The 22592-nt window shown below is 39.5% G+C and overlaps 3 protein-coding genes across 10 annotated transcripts in view; all 3 read left to right on the forward strand.

Moving 5' to 3' along the window:
* Rhogap19d (Rho GTPase activating protein at 19D) overlaps window positions 1-13094 on the forward strand; it is a 32674-nt gene extending 19580 nt beyond the window's left edge. For 3 of the 8 annotated variants that reach the window (XM_083042921.1, XM_083042923.1, XM_083042926.1), the window contains 15 exons: window positions 222-339; window positions 618-728; window positions 1962-2073; window positions 2149-2232; window positions 2321-2536; window positions 2667-3203; window positions 3283-3663; window positions 3739-3877; window positions 4103-4227; window positions 4320-5120; window positions 5283-5421; window positions 5950-6010; window positions 7674-8029; window positions 9392-9633; window positions 9877-13094. In XM_083042921.1, coding sequence (XP_082899047.1) covers window positions 222-339; window positions 618-728; window positions 1962-2073; window positions 2149-2232; window positions 2321-2536; window positions 2667-3203; window positions 3283-3663; window positions 3739-3877; window positions 4103-4227; window positions 4320-5120; window positions 5283-5421; window positions 5950-6010; window positions 7674-8029; window positions 9392-9633; window positions 9877-10863 — 4409 coding nt within the window. In that variant the 3' untranslated portion in view covers window positions 10864-13094. Of the gene's footprint in view, window positions 1-221; window positions 340-617; window positions 729-1961; window positions 2074-2148; window positions 2233-2320; window positions 2537-2666; window positions 3204-3282; window positions 3664-3738; window positions 3878-4102; window positions 4228-4319; window positions 5121-5282; window positions 5422-5949; window positions 6011-7673; window positions 8030-9391; window positions 9634-9876 lie in introns of those variants that run through there. The other 5 variants (XM_083042925.1, XM_083042924.1, XM_083042928.1 and 2 more) reach the window with 5 other exon arrangements.
* On the forward strand, window positions 11335-20249 carry LOC145938146 (mutS protein homolog 4). Its single transcript, XM_083041555.1, is given in 17 exon segments — window positions 11335-11371; window positions 13813-13951; window positions 14249-14313; window positions 14386-14534; window positions 14985-15178; window positions 15284-15405; window positions 15658-15875; window positions 15978-16172; window positions 16432-16618; window positions 16710-16846; window positions 16925-17028; window positions 17105-17342; window positions 17344-17511; window positions 17855-17968; window positions 18230-18438; window positions 19054-19243; window positions 19332-20249. Coding segments are annotated over 17 exon segments (3384 nt in total).
* Window positions 20250-20768: 519 nt separating this feature from the next.
* Window positions 20769-22145, forward strand: LOC145938904 (uncharacterized). Its single transcript, XM_083042787.1, has 2 exons — window positions 20769-20991; window positions 21450-22145. The coding sequence occupies exons 1-2, from the start codon at window positions 20769-20771 to the stop codon at window positions 21563-21565; spliced, it is 339 nt and encodes a 112-aa protein (XP_082898913.1). The 3' UTR covers window positions 21566-22145.
* Window positions 22146-22592: the final 447 nt, after the last annotated feature.

Raw genomic sequence — 22592 nt, forward strand, 5'->3', positions numbered from 1 at the left:
CTCCATTTTGCAAAGATAATCTTGATCCCGAGAGAGTTATACATTTACATATAATTTAATACATTTGTATTTAATATAAATTTAAAACTTTAAAGAATATATGAAACACATCCTGAGTTCAATGAGCAAAACGGGGAAAAGAAAATTAAGTAGTTTTTCATCTGCGGATGATGTTTGTAAGCTGTAACTTGACAATAATTGGATTAATAATTGTTTAACAGCTGATGAGGATCGCGTCACCAGACGGGTCTCTTATCTGAAGGCGACGTGGGGCGAACGAATGCACGTGGACAGCGATCTGGAGCTCAGCGACTCGGAACCCGTTCACATTCACAGGAGGTGAATATAATCTCTCGATTACGCGCGTCTCGAGATGTGACGTTAGCGCGTGCGACTGTCAAAGTCACGGATATTTTTTTTTTTCGTCTCCTCTCTCGAACACATCAGCAAGATATTATCGATGACGCACGTTTATTTCACTTCGCTTATCTCTCGCGTTCGCTCGTGAAAATAACGAGCACTCTCTCGCGAGCAATTTCGCTGTCGAAGGTGTTTACACGCTGTGTAAGTATATAATCAACGAGACTGCACCCGTATTGTCGTGTCCATGTTTCCAGTGCGCATAGACGATGGCGGCCGCCGTTATTTCCGAGCGACATTACCCCCCTTCGACGCATCTTTGAGGATGTGACGCAGGCCGCGTCCTTACATCGAAACTCTCATCATCGGTGAGGGCGAAAGGGTTCCTTTTTGAGAAAAGCACGAGAATAAGAATGCATTGTCTATACTCTCCGCGTTTCTCGTTCCTCCAAGCTAATGTACATCCGCTCTTCTTCGTTTCTGTATTGACGTTTGCGCTACTTATCTGTCTGTAAACGATGGCGAGTAATTAATAATGCAGTGATGATTTTTCTTGTGTATCGTCTCTCGACTTTTCTCTTCGTCTCATTATTATCACGATACAGAATTTTTAATTCGAAAATAAAACACTTGTTTTCTGTGTATAATGTGAAAATTGAAAAATGACATTAAAAAGATTACATCAGGATTAGTAAAAAATTAAAAGAAAGATATAGCTTAAATAAGGGAAAAAATTAAACAATTCGATTAAAACGTATTTCAATAAAAAATTAAGAAAATTGTATGACGAAAAATATAGCGCGAGATAGGAGACCTGATAATTTTTTTCCCAATGATGATGCAAACTGAATATAACTCGCAACTTGGCAATCCCTAATACGTTAGTTGCTCGAGTGGCATTAGATAAGGATATCCTTTTCTTGTTTATTATTCCTATTGAAGATAAGAGACGTCCGTGATGTCGAGGACACATGGAATGTAACACATCCCTATGTTTGTGACTCGATATTAAAACCAGTTACTGTGGTCGTCTATGTTGTGCTACTCTAGACTCTTCCTGACGCTATAGATAGATATGTGTTAGTGTATCTTAGCGTATCCTTTCGGATACTGATTTATTGGCTGATTGTTACTAACGGAATGAGACTAATGCAAGCCGACGATCGATGTGACCGCTATTTTCAGTGTCATTCTCGATTTAGGAGAAGGGCGAGAATATAGAAATGTAGTTGTGAATAGTACTACGGCAAAATTCCGCTGTCTTGGAAATTATAGATGGCATCGCTATATATTGTTCTGTCTAGAAGATTTATTTGTACAGAATGGAGCACTTGAAATTATTACCTTGAATTACATCAGCATTATTATCCGCAGAGAAAAATGGGTTAATAAAATTGCATAGTTAGTTTCAAGGGAACATAAAATGCATCAAATAAAATCTTCACAAGTGTAGCGATGTTTCGGAGATTAATCAATTTTTCTCTATATAACACTCTATTGAGTAAATCAAGATGATAGTTTCAACTGTTTAATTTTGTGTATATGTATGTATAAAGTTTGCGAACAACACAGATTTGTACACAGCTCTTTTTCTTTTCCAGCAACAGTATCGTTGTATCGCATGATACGTCAAACAGCTGCGACTCGAAGGACGTCGAACCGGTGGAACGGGAGGGAACCCTTCACGTGAAATTCACAGTGCTCGATGGCAAGGTAAGGAGAACAAAGAATCCAGTTGAATGCACATGTAAATTCGTCTTTCATTCATCATTTATATTCTAATTTCAGCGATCTACCGATCGTTCCTGGAAGCAGGTCTGGGGTGTCCTCCGTGGTCCTGTAATATATTTTTACAAGGATCGTCATAGTCAGGTGAGAAGAGCACTTAAAGATCATTCGCCAAATATACGGGATACGAAAGAAGAATATTTCATCGATACATTATTAATCTTCGCTACAGAGTCCTTCATTGAGCACCGAGAACGAGGGAAATGCCGGGCAAAGCGTCGACGTTAGGTGTTCCGTCGTGGACGTCGCCGAGGACTACACGAAGCGGAAGCACGTGTTGCGAGTGGCGAATCCTACGGCGGAGGTGCTTTTGCAGACCGAGGACGCGACATCCATGGCGCTCTGGTTGAGGTCACTTCATTCTCACGCCGCCGCGGAAAGATCATCGGTGAGCGCTAATTATGGGATAATTTTTCTTCCGGATAAAAGCGTCATTATCACTCTTGTTTCAAGATTTTTGCAATCGTCAAGTCTCTCTTATGTATCTTTCATGAAAAAAAATACGTCTATTAAAATAGGACGCCGTGTCCTGCACGTCGAAGCAACAGGCCGTACCGCAGACTCCGACAGGTCCGATGACTCCAAGCGGCAGCATTTCTCCGAGCAACGGCCAACGATTGAGTCCTCTGCCGAGCCACAAGGGCATCAAGAAGCTAACGTCGTTCAGGAACCGATCGCCGACGGGACAATCGCCCATCAACAAGACCCGCAAGCCGAGTAATCAGACGCTGGAACCTTTAGCGTCGCCCAAATCGAAGACTTGGAAGGGGAGGATGGCGAAGCAGTTTAGGAGGATGCATGGTCAAGCCGGCGGTGCGCCTCCCTCACCCACGGCGCAAATGCCGCCCGAAGGGGCCACCTTCAAGGTACCTCTCGAGCTCTGTCCGCCGTCCTCGTTCTCCGAATACGTGCCGTTAATCGTCGAGATGTGCACGAGCATCGTCGAGGCGAGAGGCCTCGAGGTCGTGGGAATCTACAGAGTGCCCGGGAACACGGCCGCGATTGCCCAGCTCACAGACAGCGTCAACAGAGGATTCGAGAACATTAATTTCCAGGTAGTATTCCGTCCGTATAATATCGAGACCGCTTATCTTGCGAAGATCCTGTTTGTAATATATTTTCTTCCGTACACAGGATTCGAGATGGAGCGACGTCAACGTTATATCGTCGTTGCTGAAGTCGTTCTTTCGTCAACTTCCCGATTCCTTGCTCACGGCAGAGCTGTATCCCATGTTCATCGATGCCGATAAGATAGAGGATCCACAGAGAAGAATGACCACGATACGAAAACTACTGCGGGATCTTCCGGAGCATCATTTTGAGACGCTAAAGTATCTGATGCAACATCTGAAGAAGATAGTCGATCACAGCGAGATCAATAAAATGGAGGCCAAAAATCTAGCCATCGTTTTTGGACCAACGTTGGTTCGAGCGAGCGGTTCCAGAGACAATATGGTCACCATGGTTACCGATATGTCGCATCAATGTAGAATAGTCGAGAGTCTGTTGAATAATGTAAGTTTCTCCCTTCTGTGCTAAAAAAAGAAGAAAGCACTTTATACTTAACGGTCTCGGGTCGATGTGTTTCAGGTCGATTGGTTCTTCTCAGATGACGATCTGGACGACTTGAGCAGATTGAGCGTAAATTTAAGCCTTCCAACAGACAGTTGCGAAGTTGAACCAATATCCAATCACAATCTTCTGTTGAACAATATTCAGAAAGTCGAAGGTACTTGTTATATTTAATTTCATATTCAATTATTCCTTCTCGCATTTTTTATTCTTTACATATTTATATTTCAAGTGCATTCTTGTTTATCTCATTACTCTGATATTTGTTGACATTTTTGACATTTTTGACATTTTTGACATTTTTGACAGAAAATAGTTTAAGCTTATTTGCTATTTTATTTGTAATAGCAATGCATTTATATCTTTTATTGCGATAAAACAGGTATACGCGACATGGCGTCCGCTAGGGACATTGTATCCTCAATCATATCTGCAGCCAACAAGAAGATCCAAAGAAGACGAAAGACTCAGGATGAAATCGACAACGGTGAACACGAGGGCGATAAGGTTAGTTGTAGATCCCAACTTTTTCATCTACATATGTCGAGATACGTTAAATATATTGGATATATTAAAATCAAACTTTTGTAATAATTTAGGCCAAATCGAAGCAAGAGTCGGAGAGTTTGCCGACGATTCGGCAGAGCATGGCCTTGAACGAACGCCAGTGTTCCGTCAGCGAAATCGTACAGATGCACGAGAGCAAGAATCAGCAGTCGAATCATTCTACGGATCGTTCCCTGTCGGTTGACTCTAATCTAATTATCGGCGGTTCGTCGAATGGAAATGCATCTCCGAATCGTTCCAAGTACGCGATTTCCGCACCGCCGTCTGTGGACTCTTCAAGACTGTCGAGCGAGACTGGTCCAAGTTCGGGGGATACGAGCTCCACCGCATCCGGCGGATCTAACCAGACGAAGCAGAGCAACGACGAGATAGCGATCCTGACGTACGCCGGTTTGAGCGCGACCACGCAGGAGAGAGTGCGGAGATTCGAGGAAGAAACGAAGGCGATGCTGCAGAGGGATCAACATCGACAGCGGCTCGAAGCGGAGAAGCGGGAGGAGGAGAAACGAAGGATCGAGATAGAGTGGCAATTGGCGAAACGAGAGATGGAGAACGACGATCTGCTCGACAGTATAGTCGACACGACGGTGTCGCCGAGTCTGCTGTCGCGACGTCTGTCCAGTCTGAACGAGAGACTAGCCGACGAATCGTTGCTGGATCTGTCCGAGAGATCGCAAGTCAGATCGCGATCGACCACGAGGCCACCGCTGTCGATAGCCATGCAACAACAATCCACGATGCACCAGAAAGCGCAAGCGACCAATCAACTGACCAACGTGTTGGGGGAGAAGATGAATAACGGCGTCATTAAGAAGTTCAAGACGGACAAAGAAGTAAGCTAATTCGAATTTACGTTTGATTAAATTACGATTAGATAGTAATAACGTAAGTAGAAAGTACCTCGGTTCTTTCTCTTCTGCAAAGATTGGCTTAGACGTTACTTTGTTATTCGAAAGAGTTGCCCTTTACTTATACGGATTTGTTGGCGTTTACAGCCGTCGACGGAGTCGATCTGTCTACCGCCAGTTCGATACGGCAGTCTGGACTCCCTGCACGAGGTTCACAATCTCTCGCAGTCCTCTCCGTCACCGTCGCAGCAACAGCGAGGCCTTCCCGGCGATGGTTCGGACGATGGTTAGTATTCCATTTCTTCGTAATTCCATCTTCGCGATATCGTTATTCCAAGTCTCGTCGTACGCACTCGGTATCAAAAGCGAATCTTTCGTCCTGTCAATATATCCCATCAGAGTCGTACGTTGCGATAAAAATGCAAAACATTGTCCGATACGCGATTCTCTTGTACACGCTATTCGACAAAGATAGATATAATTGACGCACATGCGATGCTGACAATCGCAGAGTTCAAGGGATCAGATCTATACGTAGATTAGATACGTGTCGTGAATCACGTATACAAGAGCTGTCTGAAAAATAGACGATATATTAGAAAGGCAAATTCGATTGCTACTCTTTCAGCATTTTTCGCGCTAACTTGTACAGTAATTCCTAAAAAAACGTTTTCCGATTCGAATATATTCCTAATCTCTCGTCGTGAGTCCACGTGTACAATTACAACGTGTATTATCTATCTATACCTCTATTCATATCCTCTCTTATATCTTTTCTCTATGTAATATCGCTTCTGACGATCGGTGAGTGTAGCAGGATCTTGTTTTCTGCAGTGGACACAGAAGATACTCACTATTAACAAAAAGCTTTCTAGGTACATTCCTCCTTCTTATTTGCTTCCAGCGATTTCTTCTTTATTTTTTTTTCCTTCTTTCTTCGAATCATCGATACGATTTTTTAATTGTATGTTACGAAGTTACGTACGTCATTGCTCGGAAATTTCTATTTTTTTTCTTACGTTGCGTTCGCAACATTATTATTCATTACGCGGTGCGTAGTCGACTTTAGTGCAAACACGTCTACGAGACACACGAGGCTTCTTGCAATGAAAGCAGATTTAATTTTAGAAGATACTATATCTCGTACTTGCGATCAAACGCAAGGAGGATCGGTCACAAAGAGAAAGAGAGAAAATAAAATAGGAAAAAAATGTATGTCTATATTTCAGAGTTATATATACGGTGTCTTTTTTGGGACCGATCCTCTATTTGTACATTGTTTTCATGTGCCGCATGCGCCAGTCTATGGCTTTCGTTAAAAAGAGCAAATGTATTTCACACAGATTGGCTGCTTCTTCGGTGACTTTTCTCTGTCATACAGTCGGCGTCAAAAAGGTCTAAACATTTTTTTTTATGTATGCATCCAATATCTAATAAGAGAGAGAATATCCTTTCTGAGAACTAACAATGAGACTTCCTGGAAAAACAAGATCTCTTACTGGATATCTCGGATGCTTCGCAAAGGTCTAAAAAAAAAAGTATTTCAAGCATCCCTTTGACGCCGACTATCGGATAAATCTTTCTCGTCGCTTGCATGTCTTCGAGGATCTATCGCGAGCGTTTCGAATGGATTCTTCGACCACTGCTTGCCTTTACGAAGATGATGTGGATTTTCTTTAGAGAAATCACGTTCGCAAACACACATGTCTCGTGTCATGATTGCGATTTTTTTTAACAATAAGTTTGAAGTCATTCTTCTTTTTCTTTTCTTTTTTTTCTTTTTTCACGACCATCGTAAGCAATGTTTCGATGGGGCTCTTGCTGTTAGTCTGGAAGTACGTTCTAGTTTTCGCACTTTCTTGTCACAACACGTGTGCATCGCCGAATTACACTTGTCTGATTGCTCGTCTTGCCTGCCTGTTCTTTGAATAACGATCGCCTCTATTGCCGATTAATCTTGTGGCCTTTTTTTAATTACTTAAAATTGATTGCTCTGCCGCCTCAGTCTACGTCTTTGCGATCAGACACGCCCGAAAGGAATACGAATATATTAGTCGGCTCAATGTTTTCTTCCGAGGATCCTCGGACAGGATCGGTCAATCCTTCGCGCGTTAGATTGATCTCACACGCGAGCTGAGATAATCGATGTTGATTTTGAAAATTCGTTTCTCCCCGCTCTCAATCCGCTCAATTCTTCTCTTTTTTCTTTCGTTTTATTTTCTTTCCTTTCGTCACGTCTCTTCAGTTTCTCTCTGTCGGGCGATATAAATATATACATATACTTTCATTTCCGTCGAGCATATAATATCGGTGGGCTTCGATCGGTTCGAGAGAATACAGAATATAGAGTACTCGGATAAAAGAGAACGAAAGAAAGAGACAGAGAAAGATAGAGAGAGATACGGTGGGTCCAGACGCAAAGGAGGAAGACGTGAGGAAGACGAGAGAGTTGCTCCGCCGCGTCGGCCGCATGATGAACACTGATGACGAACGATAACGAATGAATGACGGTACGAAATGGTTGGATACCACGTGTAGGCACACAGCGAGTCCGGGTTTTTGGTGGTACATATCGTCCCACCTATACGGTACCGCAGGTCCCGGTAGCGCCGCCGCCCCGAAGACATCGGCCCAGTCGCCAATGTCAATGCCAGTGCCGGTCGCAGCTGTCCCGATGCCAATGTCCATCCCCGTGTCAGTGTCAGCAGCAACAACAGCAACAGCATCATCAACAGCAACAACAGCCGCAGCAGCAACAGCAGCCGCATCGCTGGCAACTGCTGTCGCGTCTACAGCTGCCCCATCATCGTCGCCAACAACGTGCGCGGGAGACGACGCGCGATCGTCAGGCGAATCGTCCACCGCATCCAAGACTCTGAACCGATTCCTCCGAGGTAAATCCCAGGCTCTCTCGCCAGACCAGAAATCTGGCGGATCCGAGCCTCTTCAGCATCCGAGATGCCCGACGAGCTGACTCAGCTGGCTGGCTCAAACCGAATGGCTTTTATACACACGCTCTTTTATTTTACTTTCTTTTATGTATACATGCCACCACTAAGCACGCCACACGCGTTGTGTTTGTCGTTTACTTTTCTTTTCCCTTCGACTAACATTCGTCCACGTCACGTCTCTCCGCGTTGCGTGTGTCACATGTCACGCAATCTTTCGCAACGCGCGATCTGCTCCGTTATATATATATATATCTTTCATGTATTATCGTCATCGGAGGAGAATCTTGAAATCTTTGACTGGCTTTTACGCGCGCAAATAAGCTGCATTCTCCGATTTTTTTCTACCTAGTCCCCCGAGAGGGAAAGACGACGATTTTGTCGCTTCTTCTTCGTGTTGTCTTTCTCGCAATTTTCCGCACGGACGTTTGTGGAACGTGTATCGATAAATCCTCTAATGTCGTCTACCGATTGCAAAATTGTTGTACGATGCAGTATCTTTAGAATGAAAAATATTTTCACAAAAATATGGCATTTCGTCTCTCTGCTTTAAAGCAGCATTAATGATGTTACCACCAGTTACTCGGCGATTTTAACTTTTGTTTTCGACAAGTTATTAGTTTAAATGTTTTTGAGTATTTTTTTAGGTATAAGGATTTTAAGGATACATTTTTTAGCTTTATTTTAGTAATTATTTACTGCTTTTGTGGAAATTTTTGTACGTTTTTTTCATCCAAGGATTTTAGTTTTTTCCTACCACGCTTCAGCGCAAGAAAGAAGACATTGCTGATGATTATGTTGTTATCGCAATTGTCGTAATGTATACAGCTGGCGAAACAATGACAACTTTTATTAACAACGACGATAGTAAAGACCGAGTGACAACTACGGCGATGACGACGATACGCTCTCTGATAAGAACGAAGATACGATGACATATCAATTAATTCTCCTGCGATAATCGCGCTCATCATCATTGTTGCGAATTTAACTTCAAACTGACTGCATTGCTGATCTGATTTGCGCGACGATTTTATTTTTGCAGGAATGCACTCACGCAAGATATGTACATCACCGGCTGCGATAAACGAAAAGAAAAAAAAACGCATACACTTTTCGTTCACCTTGTTTATATAGCGATCTTGCATTGTATCACAAATTGTTACAATAACGAGACCGGATAACACAATTCGCGATGCTTTGAGTGTCTTTTCTTTTTATTGTATTTCGTACAAGTTTGTGCGTCTCGTGTGTGTCTTCGCGCGACTTCTCTCGCATTATCGCTAACGCAGAATGGAAATTTTACAGGTAGCGACCTTCTAACCAGCCTCACGACCACATTCGATCGCAAATGGAGATCCCTCGTCAATCAATCGTCGACCCAGCAGCCTCTTCCGGAGTCCGCGGGCCGTAACAAGGACGACGTCTCCGTGGAGCGGGAGCAAAAGTCGAGCGCGTCCCCGAAATTCCGATATCCATCTACGGATGCCTATCGCGATCCCAGTCTTCACAAGTCGCTCGACAAGTATCACATCTCCCGCCTGAAGGACGTAAGTGTCTTAATATCATGTGTTACATCGATAAAGTCTCTCGTACACTTGAAACATGTTGTCAGAGAGAATATATGAATACGAAACGTCTGGGATAAGAATCTTTAATCTGCATAGCTTATTAGAGGACGTCATATTTTGAATATAAATCCAAACGTATCGATGTAGATAACAAAACACTAATATGATTATTGAATAATTCCTTATATGAAATGTCATCGTTTTTCTCTGGATTTATCGCAGGACGCTCCCGAGAAGGATACCGATTCTACGGTGACGCCGCATTCTTCGAAGTCGATGACGCCGAATAACGATAAGCAGAGGCCGGACACGAATCACGCCACGGAGAAGACGGTGACGGTGAAAATTGCGGATTCGAGCGAGAAGGACGAGGACGATCGGAGGGATGCGCAGGAGGGAAATTATTTGCGCGCGGGAAATCCAAGACGTTACAAATCGGCGAGCGAGAAGAGTCTTCACGAGAGTAGCAGCAGATGCTCGGAGAACGACGTCGACGCAAATTTGGATGCCAAGGGTCATCATCACGAATCCGAAGATTCCAGTTATTCCAACAAGCTGAAAAAATTTGAGAGCCTGACGAGCTCCGAGGTGAGATCTCGCCTGAAACGATCAGAGTCGTTGAACAAGAGAACGTCCGAGAACGCTTGCTCCCGATTAAAAAGATCGGAAAGCCTGAATAAACACTCGACCGAAAGACCGTTGCTGCTGAAACGGTCCGAGAGTCTGAATAAACACTCCGGTGACAGATCGGAGTCGCCGGGCAGCAGGCTGAAGCGCTCGGAGTCGCTGACCAAGACCGAGAAGACCGAGTGCAACATCAGCAAGCGGCGACAATCGGTGCGGAAGGAGAGCGCCACGAAGCTGAAGCGGAAGAACGGGATGTCGGAACGCTCGATCAAACGGAGACACACGGTCGGCGGGACCAAGGACTTTGACAAGGTGCATTGGCTCGATAATAAACTGCAGTCAGAGGCCGAGAGGATCATCAGGAGCGATTACAGGCCGAAGAAGAGCCAGCTCAGAACCAGCTCGCCCGATCTGAGCGCCACTCGCGTCGGTATGGCCGACACGAGCTTCTTGATCGAGGTGAGCTTTCGCGGACCCAGCAACGTTGTCTTCAACGTGACCAACGCCGCGCGACCGCAGTCATTGCCGGACGCGAATATCGCGTCCAAGGTCTTTAAGGTGCCCCTCGAGAGCCACGTGTAATATACGCTCGAATAAGTTACTCTACATTTTTCATTCACCTCTGACTATACGCGCAGCGCCGTATCGCTATACCTGCCGTCATTTTTAATATCTCTATACCGATTTATATTATATTATATCTCCGAATCATATCAAATTTATATACATCTCATATTATAAGAATAACTGATGATTATCGTTTCAATTCTCATTTGCCGACATGATTCATCGATTGTCACTCGCCAACGTGCCAAAGAGCTATCACTCTATGAATCGTTATCGACAATTTGTTTCACGACAGTTGGAATGAATCGAATATGAAAAGACGCTAGATACACTTATCGTCTTCTATACAGCGATATTTTTTTGACCATCAAGTTAGATTAATGTGCAATGCGAGGATCGTTCCAACGATCGCGAAAATTGCTCTGGATTAGACTCTTTTGAGAAAAAAAGATACAAGAAAACACTTTTTATCGATCTAACGGAAAAATGAAAACAAGCGCCGAGAGACTGGCATTGGAGAAACGTAAGAAAGTTATTTTAGCGATTTTAATTGCATGTGGTATTTGCATCGTGTCAATTATATACGTATTATCATACTTGTGATTTGTGATCGTGACATCTTTTGTACATAAGATATATGTATAATGCGAAAAAACATTTATATATAAGAATCGATTGAATATGAAATATCCAATGTAAGGTAACTCTCTCTATATATATTATATATATTGTCTGTCTTTAAATTTATATTTTAATAATCACTTTACATCGTCGCGCGGATATTCTTTGCACGCGTGCGATACTGCGCGTTCTTTGTGCGTGCGACAAATGTATTATTTTTTAACAGATGTGTGCGATAGAGATAGAAGAAAGAAAAGAGATAAAAGAGTTGTGAGTTTTAACGAGCGTTTCTTAACAATTATTAATCGCGTCGTCGGCGCATTTGAAAGTTCTTCGAAAGGTAGCATTCGTAGCTTTAAGACATTTTTTACTGCAAACTCTCCGATGAAAAGTCCACGATGTGATAAATCTCGATCGATCTCGCGTCTATCGGTGTATGTTGTACACATATCGCGTGTGCTACGGATGCATGCGTGCGTGTATATATACATATTTACATATGCGTTTACACGCGCGCACGCATGCGCAATTTTGTATGTGCATTGTGATCAATATCATAATTAACGATCATCGTTTTAAGACCACTGTTGCGGCATATTGTAAATTTTATCGCGATAAAGTAAAAGGACAGGACGCGGTGCCGTTAATTAATAATATATGTATATTCGGTGCCTCTCGTATAAGTGAGAAACTCTTTCCGTATCTAAGATAGATGATAAAATGATATCGGGGTAGGGGGAGATAGAGATAGGATCCCGTTTTCTTCCTAGATCGGCAAAATTTCCCGTAACTGTGCCCCGTCATCAAGAAGACGGGTATATTCCCTTTCTTTGCGTATCGCTGTAAAATGATATATAATTGAAGATATTCTCTCAAACGCTTGTTGTGGGCCTCTTATGTGTAATTAATTAATATTATTATTTGTATTCGCGAAACTTTCTCTTTGCTTCCGTTTACTCTTGTAATTTGCGTCTAGCGGTTAGTGCGGTTACGTTAAAACTTTCCGATAAGTGAGAATATCAGGCACCGCAGATCTGATCAAGCCGGAAATTAACACTCGCGGTTACAAATCCACGAAGGATGTGAAAAATCATGCGATAAATATATATTAATTACAATTAATTTACTATTAAATATACGTATAAAAAGATTGATATTCTCTCTCGCGGGATCGGCGCAATATAATATTTCACGTTGATTTTTATTACGTGTGTTTTGGAAGATTAATATGTAAATATATATAGCTATCGAGCAAAATTTGGCGCGCTAAATTGCATGTATTCTATGTACATGGCGCGCTATATTATTGTTTCGAGGTGCGATTCTATAGATAATAAATTTTACACATAAACTATATATATACACATATTGTATATATATAGTTGGCTGTGGCGCAAATGGAGGAATCTAAAGTAGCAGAGACAATCGATTTCATTACTGAGATGCTTGTAAATACAAATGTAAACTGAATTTTAAGGAACGACGAGACAAAGAGCGATATTTATTTCGGAAGGAATAGTGATTGTGATCGTGTTATTTATTATTAATCCCAATGTAAATGTGCGTAAGAGAACACACACATTGACAACAAGATTGTAAATAAATATATTACTACGAGAGAGGTATTTGAACGTGCGTGTGTTTGTATCCCTGGTCCGAATTGATTCAAACTTCAAGCAGCACGACGTCACGTGACGCTCCATTTAATTTTAGCGAATAAATTAAGACGATACTGCTGCGTTTAAACGGAGCAGCAAGATTGTCGCAAAGACTTATCGAGACTTGTTCGTTCTATATAAAAAAAATGAACGTAATACAGGCCGGTCCGCCAAGAGGACGACGCGTTTTCGCGAGAGGAAGAGCTATACCGAATGCGCAACGCGTTGCAAACATCTTTCCTAAATATCGTAAGTGACCCCGTACAAGAATTGCAAACTTCGCATTTCTCTTTTTCATTCAATTAATTCAGTCAAAGAGAACATTTTACAATATAATTATTTATATAATTTTAAAAGACTTATAAACTGTGGGGGAACAGGGGACGTTTAGCACCGCAATGGTAGCTAAAACAAAATTTAATAAAATTTTTATAACATTGGAGTGGAAGAAAAACGCGCAAATTATTTTGTCGAGATTACATTCGCGAGATAAAATCTATCCTAATGCGTTTCCAAGATTGAAAAAAAAATATAAAAGGACTATCGCCGTCCACGATTTTTAACAATGAATTTGATCCTACGAATCAGCGTATTTTCGCCCGTTTTTATTAACGAAACAATTAATTCTCTTCACGCTCTTGGCTATATCTTTTGTTTTACGCTCTCACGCCATTCTCGGAAGTAGAGTTCAATTCCGGCTTCCCGAGAGTTTCGACGAGTTCCGGACCCGCGAACTCCAGTACAAAGACGCCGAGATACAATCGCAGAGAGAATTACGTCTCTACGTCATCACACCTGCCGAGCACGTCTCGTTGCAGTATAGGGTGAGTGCCTGTGAAATCTTCTCTCTCCTCCTTAAAATAATTCTAAAATCTTGTTAGGATATATCGGAATAAAATATATTTGATATTAGTTATTGATTTTTTTTTTCATTCCATTAAGAAAAAAACGCGATTTTATTTCCCAGGTGAAATCGTCATAGAAAGTTAGACATCATTAACTGTATTACTTTGATCCAATCCAGTTTCTAAAAGCAATTTATACAGTTTTATTTCTGATATCATTTCCGCGCGCTTATGCAGAGTTAGATATAAAAAATGTAATTTCTCGATATCTGTTAGGTCGTATAATCCGAAATCGACGCCGTATGGCACATCCAGCAACGCGGATTCTTGGGTGGTGATCGGTGAGCACAAGTTAAGCAATAAAACTTACAAAGGCATGCTCTGTCTTATTCACGGACGTGTATTTCTGATAGCGTTAACAGCTGGCCGAGGAGACGCCAGGAACGAAGTCGGCTTGGCAGCGATAGATCTTCAATATCCGTATTTGATCCTCTGTCAAATCAGCGATTGCCAAACATATGTGAATACCTTGACGAAAATTAACATTCTCGACCCAGTAGAAGTAAGTATTATTGTTATTAATAAATTTATTTTATTACTGTATTATATTGATTATTTTGCTGCTCTATTATATTGTCAAACAATTTTGCCTTCTGATTTTATATATAATAAAAATACAATTAATTATATAACATAGAAATATAATATTAAAAATTTTGCAATATATGTATAAGAATCAATATACTATTTTTTAAAAGAAAAGATTTAAAACTCTTTCGCAAAAATTTTATTTTATTGCACCACAGCTTGTTATATTAAAAATTAATTTGAAATAATTTTATAAATAAATTGCGATAATAGGAAGACATAATCTTTTAATCATTTTACTAATTTTATAAATGTTATTAATTTTTTTGTAAAAATTAAAAAGAAGAGATTATTGATTCGATAGAAGAGAAGCAATATTTAATGAAAAATATTCGTCCCCCTCAATTTTTTGTTTACCCTTAAGGTACTGATGCCTGAAACAATGTGCGAGCATCGCGATCGTGGAAATAAATTGTACAAATCGATCAAAGAGAAATTCAATGCTCTCAACATCACGCCGATTTCACGAATACACTTCAACGAGTCGACCGGCATGGAACGCGTACGAACTCTATGCGCCAGAGAGTACTCGACTGTGGAATTGATAGTGAAACAAAAGTATATATAACGTTATACAAAAATTGATCATGCACACCTAAACGAATAGCGAACGATACGATTAGAGAGACAAAGAGAAATAGTGTTATTCGTTTTCCTCTTCAGGTATTACGCTTTGGCTGCGGCCGCGGCACTGCTAAAATACGTGGAATACGTCCAACACATGATTTACGCTCCAAATTCGATACGAATAGAGTTTCAAGGATCACCGAATACCACAATGATTGGTAAATTTTTAAAATATATACATATTTTTTTTTAATAATTTAAAATTTCAATTATATTTAAAAAATAATTTAATTGATATAAATTATTTAAATTATATTTTACGAGAAAAGACAAAAACTATTACTTCAAATGCTGCGAGACTTATTATTAATATTGTTTTTACATTTTTCCTCTCTAATTAGTTATATAATGTAATTAATTAATTATTTCTCGTTTAAAATTAAATTTATAAATAATTTATATTTGCGCAGATATCGAGAGCGCACGGAGTCTGGAACTGGTTGTCTCGCAGTCCAAACATACCATTATCAGTTTGCTAGGCACGATGGATCGCTGCCTGACCCCGATGGGTAGAAGACTCCTGCGCGCCTCTATCCTCCAGCCCGGCTGCGACGAACGTTTGATCCTGGATCGGCAGTCGTGCGTAGCGGAATTGATGGCCAATCGTTCTCTATGCACCAGTCTTCAGGTATAGATCAGTAGATTGCAAAACCTAAAAAAAAAAAAAGAGCTGGTTCAACCAACACACAACTTTTGCACCCGCGCATTATGTGAAATCTGTATTTTATAGCCGGTGATACAACGTCTCTTCGGTACGGATCGCTTGTTGACGTTAGCGATTAAACCTTTACACGTCAATGATATACAGAACGCGGAGAGAAATCTAAATTACGCGTTGCTCTTAAAGAGCTGCCTGGACATCATTCCGGAATTAGAAGCAATCCTTGCAACCGGTACTCATCCGTTCTTCGTGAAAATGCGAAAGGTGCTTTTTGCGCTCTTGAGACTTATTAATATTATTTTTACAATTTTCTTCTCCAATTTTATTTATATAATTAAGAATTATTTGTCATTTAAAATTATTAAAAATTAAATTAAAATTTTTAATAATTTATATTATAAAATTAAATTAGATTATATTAAATTGTAATTTTATAATTGAGATATAATATTATTTATTTTCACGCGCGCGCGATTATTTATGTTCTTATCGATACAATAATCTTTTTCCTTTAAACTTGCAGAATTTAAAAAACTCGGAATTCCGTGTTATGAAGGATAAAATTTTAACATTGATACACGCGGACGCGAGATTCGTGAAAGGATGCACTTCCCTGAGTATGCAGCGATGTTTCGCTATAAAAGCTGATATCAACGTATTGTTGGATGTCGCTCGACAAATTTATTGCGAATTAATCAGCGACATGAGAAGTATATATATGCATACAAATAATATTAAAAAATTATTCGAAAAATTATATGTATATATATATTCCTCATTTGACGATTCCGGTTTAAATAGATATGGTGGAGCAGTTAGCCGTGAAGTACAAGCTTCCATTAACCTTGGAATATAATGCGAATTTGGGCTATTATATAAACGTGATATCGCAAAATATGAGCATGATAATCTCGGACTTGCCGGAGGAATTTATTCAGGTAATTTATCGCTGATAACTCGTTTATGAAATTTAATTTTAATTGTAATTTTTATTATAATTTTAATTCTTTACGTAGGCGCGAAAGAACAGAAGATCCTTCACGATGACCACAACAGCGTTATTGACGTTAAATAAGCAGTGCAAGAAGGCTTGCGAGGAGATCTACGTGATGAGTAACACGTGAGTTGATCGTGAAAAGCTCCCTGTTGTAAAATTGTATCAATCTCGTATTAATATAAATAGTAACAATTTGCAGATTGTTGACTAATTTACTGGAGGATATAAGACAGCATGTCGGCTGCTTGTTTCAACTGAGCGCCGATGTGGCGGAATTAGACTTGATATTATCGTTGGCGCAAATCAGCAGTAATCCGGAATACGTGAGACCTGCGTTTGGGACGAAATTAGAATTAGCAAACTCGTTTCATCCCATTATGGAGTTATTTAACAGAGACTTACCCGTAGCTAACGATGTGGTGAGTGTCGGAATGTGTCATCCGTGTGACAAATCTATATATGAGTACGATATTTTCACACCTCTCTTATTCTTTGTGAGCGTAGAACGCCTCGACCCCGTACAATTTTCACCTGATAACTGGGCCAAACATGAGCGGCAAGTCCACGTATCTGAAACAGATCGTTTTACTTCAAATCATGGCACAGGTAACATCGCTTATCGTATCGTTAATTCATCCATTTCTATGTAACTTTATAACTTATCTAATTTTTTCTTTTTTAAAAAACTACAGAAAATGATTATTCTCTTCCTTCAAAGAAAAAAATATTTTTTATCGAATGTTTAATGTGTTTCGTTGAATATTAAATATTTTATATTGAATGTTAAATTTCATTGAATGTTAAGTTGTGAACGAAAAGTTATTATTTATTAAATATATTATTATGGCATGTTTATTAATCATATTATACGGAATGTGTTTATTGTAAACTGATATATTTTATCCAACATTCCACTCCTTGATTCATGCTTATTACGCGTTAATTGCAGATCGGTTCTTACGTGCCGGCGACGAAGGCGACGTTTCGCATCGCGGATCGCATACTTTGCAGAATGAGCTCCCGCGACGATGCCGAGCTCAACGCGTCCGCCTACGTCCTCGAGGTAATCAGCCGATTTAAAAAAAAAAACATATAATTATTTTTTTCATTAATATATCAGTCTCTCTTTTCGAAACATAGAAGTATCACTTTATGTTGGAGATATTTTTTCTTTAATTTTTCTATCAAAAGTGAGTCTACGACTCGAGCGATCTGATCAATCGTATTCAATGTTGCTTGATTATGATCAACTACGGCGCTCTCGATGCGAGGAGACTATTGACTAAATTGATATATAATTTTATATTCGTTTTTTCATTTTCAGATGAAGGAGGCGCGATACATTCTGCAATCCGTCACGCCCAGGTCCCTCGTGGTTTTAGACGAGCTGTGCAGACATACCACCGTCGAGGAGGGTTCGGCCATCGCTTGGTCAATATGCGAGAAATTACTGCTGACGACCGCGTTCACGTTTGCCGCGACGCACTTCTTGCATCTCACCGCACTAAGAAACATGTATCACAACGTGACAACGTACGTGAAAATCTTGCGCAAACGTAATCCGCTTAGCAAGGGAAAAAAAATCCGTTCACGTGCATTTATACACACACGCATATATGCACATATGCATATAATATATATACATAGCTTGAAAATGAAAATTACATATAGAGTGTCTCAAAACCACCGAATGTTTTATTTTTTTTAATAGAATTTGGAGGCAAAAATACCAAAGAATCGATAATTTTTGAATTATAAACGATTGAAAAAGAAGAGCTTTTCATAAAGTAAACTTTGTGTTTAATCAGTCTACAAAAGTATATTTTTCTGTTAATTTCAATTTATATATATTTCATAGATTTTTTCGGTTTGGGAAAAATAATTTCTCTCAACATTTTCGCTAGAAAAAAATTGACTTCGAAACTGGCCAGATAATCTGGTATTAAAAAAATATAAAAATATTCGATTTTCTTTAGACGTCTTATATACACTCTTTTTCTTTCCAAAATGTATAAACACATTTTTCATCTCGCGTTATATACTTTCGCAAAGAGAACGCGAGATAATATATTCTATATCTTGCGCAAATATAATTATAGCTATTAGGCAAGGGAAAAAAATCCAAGTTATCGCAGCTACTGATTTCAGTTACTGCTTCGAGACCAAAACCGCGGAGTCGGAAGATTCGAACGAGCTACATCTGATATACACGCACAAGCTGATGCCCGGAGTAGGACCCACCGATCACTATGGCATTTCTCTGGCGGAAGTGTCCTCTCTACCGAAATGCGTGACGACTAAAGCGCGAGAATACGCGTCTCGGCAATCTAGCGTACAGGTGATGGGCCAAATATGAGTCTACAAACGTTTGTAATTTTTTTTTTCAGAATTATATATATATTAAATATCTTCCTCTCTCTCTCTAGAACGATCTTGGATCTGTCGCGAGTTCCCCGACTTGGGAGAAATCGTGTTACGACGCGGTCGTACGGTTGCGCGCGCTGTTGGAAAACAATCGTTTCATTTTCGCAAATATCATAAATATCATGAAGCAACTGGATCCGGGTGAGCAGCGTAAGCGACGACTCGGAGCGAAGGAAGGAGCGCAGATTCCCGCATCCACGAGCGTCACGCGAGAAGAAGCGTCACGTGGGAAACCCGAGGAGGAGAGAAGCTCCGCGTCGAACGTTCGTCCGACGATCAACGAAAACGCGACGTCGTTAGTCGAATTGGCGGAACGAAATCGAGGTCAACGAGAGGACGAACCGATGGAAATTGTGGAAACTGCTGTTGATCGCAATCGGAAGGCGGATCTATCGATTCACGGGGCTATTGTGAGTCGCGCGAGACTCGCCTCGCAGCCGAGGACAACCGACGAAGAATCGAGGATCGTTCGTTCGCGATCTTCGAATCCCAGCACGTCACATTCATTATCCCAACCGTGCTTGACGAAGACCAAGTCGTTTGTCCAACAACTGATCCCTGACCGAAGTCCTGTCATCATCGATCCGCGATTTTACGTTTGCACGTCCTTCAGCCAGAAACGGTCAACAATCAGAGAATCAGAAGGGCAGACAGAGACAATATTATTGCCACGTGGCAGCTTAAGATCGAATGTCGCTTTAAACACGATGGCGCCTTCTCCGTCAACATCCGTTAAATCCTCTCAATATCACGATTATTGTTTATCCGAGGGAGATTTCGACGTTGCACCTTCTCAATCAACTTCGAGTACTGTAGCGAGGATAATTCGACAAAGTTTCGACGAAAATGCTATTTTCGATCTGCAAGAATCGCTGATTTTTACCCCGGACGATGATGACGTAGTGATGTCACCGATATAATTTATTTCATCACTTATTTCGCAGTAATAAAATAGTATACTTAATCATTAATTTGTAGTTATATAAAAACAACACTCTTTTCCTTTTAATTGTTATATATCACATATTTTGCGCTCTTATATTTTTCTTATCGTTATTATATTTAGGTAAAGAAAAATGTTTTTCTCGCTGAAATTATTTTCTCATTGTATTCGTGTAAAAATGCAAGAATGCAAAACACGAGGTTCACACTTGAGCCCCCGAGCTACGAAAACATATGAATACTCGAATACCTCTTCTCTTCACAACGAAATTGACAAGACATATAATTGGCTCTATTTTCGAGCAAAGACATAGAAAATTGCAAGATTGGATACGCTTCGCGTAGAATAAAGATGACGAGGCGATGATGATCGCCTCGTACACGTGATCGCTTCGATAATTGCTTTGAATATTACGAAAAAAGAGAAAAAGAGAAAAAGAGAAAAAGTCTAAGTACGAAAATTAACCTAGAGAACGAGACTTGTCCAAGCAAAGAGAATGTCCTGTGATCTGCTACCGGAATCGGTGAACTTGTTCCTGGACGATTTCGAGACCAGCCTATGTCTACCAATTCTCGTGGTTATGGTGCTCTGCACCGCTCAGTTTGTGTTTAATCACGTCTTCGATATTGGATACATGATTTATCAGAGTATAAGGAAGCCGATAGCGGAGGGGGAGGGACAAGATAGAGAAACCACGAATATGATTGGAAAACTGAAAGGTCAGCATCCAATAGATAGTTACATATATATCAGAGCTATTTCATTCAGGGCTCGTCCAAAAAGTTTTCGTAAATATGTTTAAATAATATATTTTATATATATATATATATAATATAAATATATAATCATATTATTTATTATATATAAATAAATATATAATATATACATATATAATTATTATTAATAACTATATATATTACTGAAATAAATATTATTTAAATACATTATAATAACATATTATTCCTGTTACACATATTAATTCTTGTATGTAATATTGTATTTTGTAAAGAATACAACACATTTTCGATTAAAAAAAAATAATATCAACAGCATATTAAATATACTCGATATAGCTATAGCAAATCCAAGTTTTATTATTGTTATTAATAAATTCGCAATTTCTATTTAGAGTGAAAGTTCGTTGATCAATGACAAATATTTGTTTTAATCTCGCTAGGAATGCTAACCGCTCTAGGTATCGGAAAACCTGATACGGCGATTAAAAATCCGCAATCACCTGCGAGCAATTCGCGAGAGGACGAGTGGGACTATTGCGAGGATGATGTCGAATAAGATAACGAAACTGTGTTATCCGTGTTATTATTGTAAATAAAACGCTTGATAAACAAACAATAAAATTCCCTCGCTCTCTTATTTTCACGCATTGTGTAATCGATTGAAAGTATTTACTCGAAAAATACATTAAGAATATATATGAAAGGCGCACAAAGTGTGTATGTACACTTCAAGATCTCTCATAATCGATTAAATACAGTAACGTGAGAGATAATCGAACGACCGATTAGCTGCGTGTGATGTCGCGTATCTTGTGATAAAAGAACGACCATACTTAACACGAGCCCGCTTCGTCTAAGACCCAAGTTTTGAGACGTGTGGAAGCGGATGGAGGGAGGGACCAGTCGAGGACATTTGGAAGTGGGTCAAGGTCGACAACTCTACAAGCTCTCAACTTCCACGTACGCCGCAAGTAAGCTCAATCGATCGATTCGATCGTATCATTACTATCGAAAGGGAAAAAATATCAAAGTCTATTGTCTGGAGGACACACATTCTTTCATCATTATTAATTATTACTAGAAAAAAGCTATGAAAATCTCAAAAAATGCTTCATCAATCGCCACATTTGTGCAAATAATTATATACACACATATTGAAGAAAAAAGAAATGTATTGTATATACAATTATATAATATATATATGTATATAGTTGTATATATCATTTTTATATTTTATTTATATAATATGTACATAGTCTTCTTTTCTTATAAATTCTCAAATCGGTTCACATTCTATTGCCTACTCTCATGATAGTAATTTAATATATATATATATAATTTATTTTTTTCCAGTTAGAAATTGTGTAATACAAATTTTCATTTTTCAAAAAAATAGTTTTAAAATCTTACTATTGTACAAAAAATAAGACTTCTTACTAATTAAGAAAATATTAAATAATTAATTTTTTAATTTTTAAAATATTAATATTATTTTAATTTAAAATAAATTATGATTTTTTTATAGAATAGTTTTGAAAAAAAAATTAGAAAACTTAATTTTTTCTTCTCTTGCAATCTAATCT

The sequence above is a fragment of the Prenolepis imparis genome, unplaced genomic scaffold (assembly GCF_030444845.1).
Source record: "Prenolepis imparis isolate NDT839.2.m4 unplaced genomic scaffold, iyPreImpa1.0 SCAF_7, whole genome shotgun sequence".
Classification (NCBI taxonomy): Eukaryota; Metazoa; Arthropoda; class Insecta; order Hymenoptera; family Formicidae; genus Prenolepis; species Prenolepis imparis.